Source organism: Branchiostoma floridae, chromosome 1, assembly GCF_000003815.2.
Source record: "Branchiostoma floridae strain S238N-H82 chromosome 1, Bfl_VNyyK, whole genome shotgun sequence".
Classification (NCBI taxonomy): domain Eukaryota; kingdom Metazoa; phylum Chordata; class Leptocardii; order Amphioxiformes; family Branchiostomatidae; genus Branchiostoma; species Branchiostoma floridae.
The window spans coordinates 2,088,733-2,096,863 of record NC_049979.1 but is presented as its reverse complement, the minus strand read 5'-3'; the positions used below and the strand labels follow the sequence as shown (position 1 = coordinate 2,096,863).

Here is an 8,131-nt window from a genome sequence, read left to right as displayed (position 1 = left end):
TAAGGCAGTAGAAGTGCCTTTCCTAAAGGGTGCAACATTGGGACCTGCTGGGGATTGAACTCAGAACAATTAGTTTACATCCCTTAATTAACCATGGGACCACCTCGCCACCCTCTGCAGGCACTGCGGGCACTGGAAAAGGGCAGGAAAATCCGAGTCATCGCACCTGAGAGGTGAGGACCTGAGTTTTCTAATCTTCTGTATTTGGCTATTTTTGGATGTTACCTTATCATAGGCTAATACTATAATAAGGCAACATTGTCTTTGCTTGAATAACAATCAAAGTCCCTTCTTAATTTAATATAATTTCGAAGGTTACTCCCTCTGTAGAGTCTCTTTCTCTTTTTGTATCTCTTTCTCCCTCTCTAGAACAGTGCAGTAGAAATAAGACAAGGAACAAAACACAGCGAGTGTGTACAGGATGTCCTGTCTACAGAAAGTTCCGTTCAATCATCCAATCCAAACTATGTTCTTGAACCCCAGACTTGACACGACCCCAGCCCTGACTGGTACCGTGGCGACCGTAGCCTTTATGGGTGCTCCCACCATCCAGCTGGAGAAACTGTGCAGCGGGACCGAGACGCGGGACGCGCTGCGGTGTGTGCAGGACTTGTACGCTGCCGGGTACAACAACGGACAACTGTCTAATAAAGGTGCTGTTGTCAGAGTGAAAAGTGAACTGAAACCACTTTAGCTCAATAAATTCAATGAATAATTGAAAAAAAAACATGATCATACTCTTCCACAAGTCGTGAAAGAAAGGACAGCCGCTATGTACAGTAGTCACAGGTTCATCGTACCAGAGAAATTCCCCAGTTTTTGTCAAGCACAATGACCATGGCCTAACGTCTCATCCTAAGTACTGCAACCCTTTCCAGTAGCGTGCAAGACGGGTGAGCAAAAACAGCAGAACTCTAGATCCCCAGACAGAGTCACTGACCAGTTGACTTTATGCTACATGTAACTTTGCTTGTGAGAGGTAGACAAATATTCTGAAAGTAGGCCTCAAAAGGGAAACAATTTCAAATCTTTTTTAAAGATCTTTGTGCATCTGATTTTGGTGCTAAGTAACATCAACATTCATTACAAGAAAATAAACAACTTAGTACTACTACTAGTAAAAGATTTAGTAGGTCCACCGGTGAAAAGCCACTCTTGCTGATTTTTGCAACATAAAGTGAATGATATTGTAATAAATCATCATGCAACTTAAGTGTAACTTAAGCTGTCCATTGATTCCCCAGATGGCCTGGAAGTGAAGCGAGGTGACGGTGTGACATACCTGGATGACTACAGGCCTTCACAGACAGACACACAGACGGACGCAGACCGGGGGGTCAGGGTTGTCGCGGTGATGAGTGCCGAGATCGGAGGGCTGAACTCCATGGAGCCGCTGGTGGTGGGGGCGGCGCTGGACCTGCCCGTGGTGGATGCTGACGGGATGGGGAGGGCGTTTCCTGAGCTGCAGGTGGGAGGAGAGAAATGGTCGATCCCTGTGAACAGCAAACAATACAAACCTGCTGTTGCAATCTGTGAAGGGCGTCAAACTGCATGACAATATTGTGTATAATCCCCTTGAGAGGAATGCACTTATGGACTGTTTTTCTATCATTATCCGGGTGGCCTTCCTATTCCAGCTTCTGTTCCAGAAGCTGGAACACAGAACAGTCTGACATTCCTCCTCATAGAAAAGTTGCATCCTTCTGTCCTGCATTATTTGGAGAATCAAATATTTCACAGAAGCAGACATTGCAACTGGTATTGAACCTACTATTGCTTGCTCGCAAGCCCATTACCATGCATCATGCATATACATGTGACGCAAAGCCAGTCAGAAATCTTGCCTAGAAATGTACTGTTACAATCACTGTGTATAATGTTAGGCAAATATTGAAATGGCATTCATGCCATAGTAGTACCATTGTACCATATTATTGTGTTGATGTTGTTCTAATCCTCTGCAGATGTTTGGTTCATTCATCTGTGGAGTTGACCCTTGCCCTGCTGCGCTATCTGATGACAAAGGTCAAAGGGCAGCTGTGCTACAAGTCGACTCTGCCAAGCATCTCGAAAACCACTTCAGGACCGTCTGTGTCAACATGGGGTGAGCCTAGAACTATCCTGTCTTTTCAGGGAAGATATAGTCCGAATGTATTGTTGACTATAAAAAAAAAAGACAAATATCATCATTATTAAAGGGTATTTGAATTTAGAATCAGTTAAGCCAGAGAGTATATAGAATATTCTTCATTAAGTGATACTTTTGAAAGGCACATACCTACAAATTTTCGATGTCTAGCAGCACATCTTGTTCACAGAATGCGTCCGAGACTTAAACAGATCAACTAAAGAACGTCGTTCTCTGAATCCACTTCAGCTAAGGGAACAACCCGCCATACGTGCTATTTGTCCATACGTTTTTTTTTTGGAAGTCACATCCACCACGTTTTTCTGAAAACGTGGGTAAGGAATGGCAAGAGCAGCGAGTTCGCAGCCCGATGGCTGACACGTAAAGTCTATGGCGTGTATGCATGTTCCAAAATTTGTTGGATTCCGTTCGAGTTTGTACGGAGGCGGAACTTACCACTTACGGATCCCAAAAGATTGCCCACGTTTTGGCACGTGACTAGACACCATGCAACTTGCACGTACGGCGGGTTGTGCCCTTAGCTTTAGTGTGACCCTGTGTTTCCCCACAGCTGCAGTGCTGGGGTGGCATTCGCACCGCTCACCGCCGCCCAGGTCCGGTCCTCCTGCATCCAGTACTCCCTCAGCCGCGCCTGGCGCCTGGGCCACGCCGTTTTACACGCCTACAAGAACAGCATATCCCCCATTCACGCCATCCTGCAGCAGGAGAGCGGCAGGCTTCTGGCCACGGGAAAGGTCAGTAATTGCATAAATCCGTCGATGTAGGTTAGACATCCAGGTAATAAGATACACCAAAAAGTAGTTAGTCAAACAACTGGATTATGGTTTTGGAAACGGTCGGATGTTTCGGATAGAATCCACTGTGTCTTAGCCTTGCTACATTTGTATCCTTTGAAATCCAAATTGTCTTCAGCATTGATTCTTCCTTACGTTTGTTTTCTTTGGAATCCAAATTGTCTCCTGTCTGAATTATCTAACAACATTTCCTCTTGGAAATTGAAATTGTCTTCATTCATAGTGTATAAAAGACCTGTTTCTTCCAGATCACTTCAGTGTCACTGACGAAGGATAGTGGATTCTATCCGAAACGTCTGACCGTTTCCAAAACCATATCCAGTTGCTTGAGTAACTACTTTTTGGTGAATTGCATAAATCATCAATACCCGGGTCAGATCTTCTCCACCTATGGTAAGCTGTATGACATTTTATCCAAATTTGTGAGGTGACAACTAAGTGTTCTTGCGCCCCAGGTCTCAGATGTCCAGAGGACCACCACTGCCGGGTTTGCCCGAGGGATTCTGAAGGTCGAGGGGTCGGGGGATTTCCTGGATGAAACCCTGAAGATCGACTTCCAGAACGAGAACCTGGTGGCAAGATTCCTGAGCGACAACAAGGTGCGAATCACGGCCATAATTTGTGGGACCGCGTAGTGCAGTGGCAGTGTGTTCGGCCCGTGACCGAGAGGTCGCGGGTTCGAATCCCGGTGCCGTGTTACCGATCTTGTGCCCTTGGGAAAGGCACTTAACACGACTTTCCTTACTTTACTCAGGTGAAATTGAGTACCTATAGCTTCGGCTAGGGCGGTCCCTCGGATAGGACGTTCAATGGAGGTCCTGTATCTGGGGAGAGGCATACCCCACGCACGTAAAAGAACCCATCACATGTGCGATTGTGCGGTGTGAGTGGTTCAAAACCTACAGTACCTTGGCCGCACCTGGGGCAATTACTGTCGTATTGAGGTCACCTGAGTGGCGCCAAATGGCAGCTCGCTCCAGACACTTGCGATTTAGCCCCGCCTATTGTGAGCTCCTCGCAATTCAGCCCCTGGCTGCCAAGAGTGCCAACTTTCTAACACAGTACACAGTAACAGGCCTTTGTACCAATTGTAGTACTGAACTAACCTGAAGACTTTCTCCTCAGTTGTGACTGACTTATTGTCTTAATGTCATTGTGTACTTCTGCAGTAGAAAATCCCAGTACTGTACTAAATGTACGTTGATGTAGGTTAGACATCCAGGTAATAAGGTATGCCAAAAAGTAAGTTACTCAAGCAACTGGATATGGTTTTGGAAACGGTCAGACTATCCAGCAGTTTTTGTCAGTGACACTGAAGAGATCTTGTTGCAGAGGGTTTATATATCCTAGCTGTGAATTGATATGTAAAAATGATCTAGTTGAAGAACATGTACTACCTATAGTTTACAAATATTGAAAGACTTACTTTGTTCTCCCTGCAGGTGGTGGCGTGTGTTCCTGACCTCATCACGATCGTGGACGCCGACTCGGGAACTCCCATCGCCACAGAGGAGCAGCGCTATGGGCTGCGCGTGGCCGTGCTGGTTCTCCCCGCCCCCCCGCTCCTCTGCACACCTGAGGCGCTGCAGGTGGTCGGGCCGCAGGCGTTCGGCTACCCTGAAGACGTGATCTACTCACCTGTGGGAGAGTACACCTGTAACAAACCCGTCCCTCCCCGCCCCCCCGCTCCTCTGCACACCTGAGGCACTACAGGTGGTCGGGCCGCAGGCGTTCGGCTACCCTGAAGACGTGATCTACTCACCTGTGGGAGAGTACACCTGTAACAAACCCGTCCCTCCCCCCCCCCCGCTCCTCTGCACACCTGAGGCACTGCAGGTGGTCGGGCCGCAGGCCTTCGGCTACCCTGAAGACGTGATCTACTCACCTGTGGGAGAGTACACCTGTAACAAACCCGTCCCTCCCCGCCCCCCCGCTCCTCTGCACACCTGAGGCGCTGCAGGTGGTCGGGCCGCAGGCCTTCGGCTACCCTGAAGACGTGATCTACTCACCTGTAGGACAGTACACCTGTCCCTCCTAAATCTTAAGGACTGGCACGCTTGTGGAAGCTCGTACTTGTATACCTCTGGGAGCTTTGGCATTAGCCTCAAGCACCAAGCCTATGCATATGAAAGAACCCAACACAAACAGTGTTGGAATAGTTGGGGTAACCTGGTGTGCTTTCTGTTGGACTGGAGGCAACAACGGTAACCAACCCGATTAACGAAAAGTCAGATCTACTACATGGTGTCCTTACTCAATAATGACATTGTATAAACTGTTTGTTTCAGCCTTCCCAGTGGTGACATTGGTAAATAAGTCTGCTTAATGATGATTATATATATATGTAAATAGTTTTAACAGTTTATAATTCCATTTGTAATTGTTAACTAGCCCACCAATTCAGCCTTTGGGCTGCCATCAGAGGCTTGTGTACTTTTTAATTGTTTGCATGAATAAACCAGTCATCATCATCATTAACCCATCCCTCCTAAACCTTAAGGACTACCACCCCTTAGAGATAGCAAGTGCAGTATAGACTTTAATATATCATTTGCACCATTTTAAGATCACAGTGTGCTTCATTGAAGAGGTTTATCAGTCACGTATGAGTAAATGCTGATGTTAATTTGAAGAATGTTCTATTAACATAAAAAATATTCTTCATTCAATGACTCTTTGAAAACACATACCTCGAAATTTTCGATGTCTGCTCTGTACATCTTGATCAGGGAATGACCTGGTCTCGGGAGATCACAAGACTAGGTTCGAGACTTGAATGGATCTTTCCCAGCCTCTTTTAGGAGGCATGTGTCTTACGTCAACAAGTCACTGATTGTAGAAAATTTCATGAACTTACAATTTGTGCTTATCTTGAAAATACCAAGATGCTGCTGACATCAGGAAAAGGCACTCTCTCTATATTACATTTAGCCCCAAAAGCCTGACCCATAGAAGCTAAGGTGGCCATGCTACATTTGGAAAGAGAAAGAAAGATATTATAGATTTGGAAGCACATTTTTCATCCTCCCTTTGGCAAAAATCTGTACAGAAAAAGAAAATTGCAATAAAACTTTATCAGAGCAAGGACAGAAATCAGAATTAGTTTCTCCTTTACAAGATTACCAGACCAAGATATTAGACATGTTAGACTTTATTGTAAGGCTTAAAGTAGAATTTTAAGATTTATCATGTATGTCCATTTTGTAGTTTATACAAAACCATAATGCATGTCATTGCACTTTTTGTTGTGTAAATAAAACTTCTGTGTCCTAATGTGCTCTGCTCATTTTTATTTAGGCAGAGCATTTATCTACTAGTATTTCTGGGAAATGCTTGTTTACCCATAGGTGCTAAGTTGTATAGTTCTACCAACAATTGATTTATGATAAAGACTTTGAAAGTCACTTTTTTCCTTTATCTAGTCATTTTATTGAAGGGAATTGCTTGTTTTTAGCAACTGTGTATGAAGCCCATATTCAATTGAACTGAAACAATATGCTTGCAAATAACAGCTACATTGTATTATGATCATTGCAGTGGTACATCATAACTTTAACTACGACCCGATAGTTCTTTTAGTAAGAATTTTTAATTATACCACATTGGCAACACAACGTCTTACACTAAGGATGTAAAATATATGCCATTCATCCTATACAGTCAAACCTGTAGTACACGTAAAGCCCTGGACCACCTTGCCGTTGTGATTTCTTGTTGGTGATTTTTCCCATTAACAAATGCAACAGGAATCCTGTCTACAGTCACATGTACACGTGGCACCTGTCCAGATCATATTAGTAACCTGATGAGTCTTCTCGGCCAGTTTCGACTGTACTGTGCTACAGTTCAGTCCAGCGCCCCCCTGATGCACAGAGACTGCTGTTTATTGTGTCTTCTTCTTAACGTGCGCACAGTCCAGCGCCCCCCTGATGACCTTGAGCTTGACCCCTGGCAGGTCCTGCGGCCGCTTCCCCTCCACCAGCACCACGTTGTGCTCCTGCAGGTTGTGACCCTCCCCGGGGATGAACGCGATGGCCTCGCGGCCCGTGCTCAGCCGGACGCGACAGCACTTGCGGTTGGCAGAGTTGGGCTTCTTGGGCTTGCGGATGAAGACCTTGAGCATGGAAAAATATGCCAAATGCCTGTGATAAATGTAATGTGATAAATGTATGGTATAACCAAACCATCAACAGCTCAAAACCAACATACTAGGTCATAAAACAGATAATCTATACAAAGTATTTGATACCTATGTCAATTAATTTATTGATTACTATAGCAAAATATGTCATATGCAAAAACTGGTGCAGAAACCAAAGTAAGGGAAATCAGACTGTTGACATCTACAGATCTTTTAAAGATTTCTATACCTTAGTGATGTTAAAAAGCACCACAGAAATATTCTGTCACACTTGTAAGTAATGTTCTATTGCACTCTTGTTGTGATTTGTAATGCACTATTTTGTATTTTGTTGAATAAAGCCTGAAAAAAAAATAAAGACCTTGAGTACGACGCCCTTGAGCTGAGGCCGCCCCTCCGTCCCTTTCAGCTTCTTTGGTTTGGGCTTGGGCGGGCCGCGGAGGTGTAACTGGTGCAGGTTTGGTGTTCTGTACTTCAGGTATGTCCTCGTGGGGGTCAGGAGTGGGCAGGGGGGAGGGAACGTCAGCAGAGGGCTGCACAGGCCAGCTAAAACTGGATCTGTGTAAGGAAAGAAAGGGACAACTTACGTCGATGAATCAAGGTACTAAGGACGGCAAATAACAATTAGTGAATTACTCGAGCAACTGGAAATGATTTTGGAAACTGTCAGATGTTTCAGATTGCACCCATTATCATTTTGTCAGTGACACTGAAGAGATCTAGTTGAAGAGCAAATAATTGTCCTCAATAGCTTTGCATATCAATCCGTTCTAGTTAGGATATGAAACCTGCTCTACAACTAATAACTATATCTCTTCAGTGTCACTGAGGAAAGATAATGGATGTTATCTGAGACATCTGACTGTTTCCAAAATAATATCCAGTTGCTTGAACAATTGCTTTAAGGAACAACTTTAATATTATTATAATATTAGGCCAGCGGATGTTGGGCGGGCTGCTATAAGCGAGATTAAATCAGGCTACAAACCCAGTAACAACCCTCACCTCTTCCCTGTATGTGTCCTGTGGTTGCAGCGCTCCCTCTCG

At 44.9% G+C, this 8,131-nt stretch overlaps 2 protein-coding genes across 2 annotated transcripts in view; one reads left to right on the top strand and one right to left on the bottom strand.

Moving 5' to 3' along the window:
* The window catches only part of LOC118422916, a 6,698-nt gene extending 1,739 nt beyond the window's left edge, over positions 1 to 4,959 (top strand). The window contains exons 2-9 of the mRNA XM_035830773.1: positions 121 to 173; positions 484 to 653; positions 1,245 to 1,468; positions 1,965 to 2,104; positions 2,700 to 2,883; positions 3,399 to 3,542; positions 4,386 to 4,532; positions 4,780 to 4,959. Of these exons, the coding sequence (XP_035686666.1) occupies positions 533 to 653; positions 1,245 to 1,468; positions 1,965 to 2,104; positions 2,700 to 2,883; positions 3,399 to 3,542; positions 4,386 to 4,532; positions 4,780 to 4,893 (1,074 nt within the window). The 5' untranslated portion in view covers positions 121 to 173; positions 484 to 532 and the 3' untranslated portion in view covers positions 4,894 to 4,959. The remainder of the gene's footprint in view (positions 1 to 120; positions 174 to 483; positions 654 to 1,244; positions 1,469 to 1,964; positions 2,105 to 2,699; positions 2,884 to 3,398; positions 3,543 to 4,385; positions 4,533 to 4,779) is intronic.
* Positions 4,960 to 6,792: 1,833 nt separating this feature from the next.
* On the bottom strand, positions 6,793 to 7,774 carry LOC118422898 (28S ribosomal protein S12, mitochondrial-like). The gene is made up of 3 exons (XM_035830748.1): positions 7,771 to 7,774; positions 7,446 to 7,642; positions 6,793 to 7,057 (listed from the first exon to the last, which is right to left on the bottom strand). The coding sequence occupies exons 1-3, from the start codon at positions 7,772 to 7,774 to the stop codon at positions 6,827 to 6,829; spliced, it is 432 nt and encodes a 143-aa protein (XP_035686641.1). The 3' UTR covers positions 6,793 to 6,826.
* Positions 7,775 to 8,131: the final 357 nt, after the last annotated feature.

Bases quoted from the DNA above. Each gene is read 5' to 3' on its own strand.
- LOC118422898 (XM_035830748.1), bottom strand. The intron at 7,058-7,445 runs GTCTTTATTTTT...TCCATGCTCAAG, and splicing joins TCAAGGGCGTCGTACTCAAG to GTCTTCATCCGCAAGCCCAA.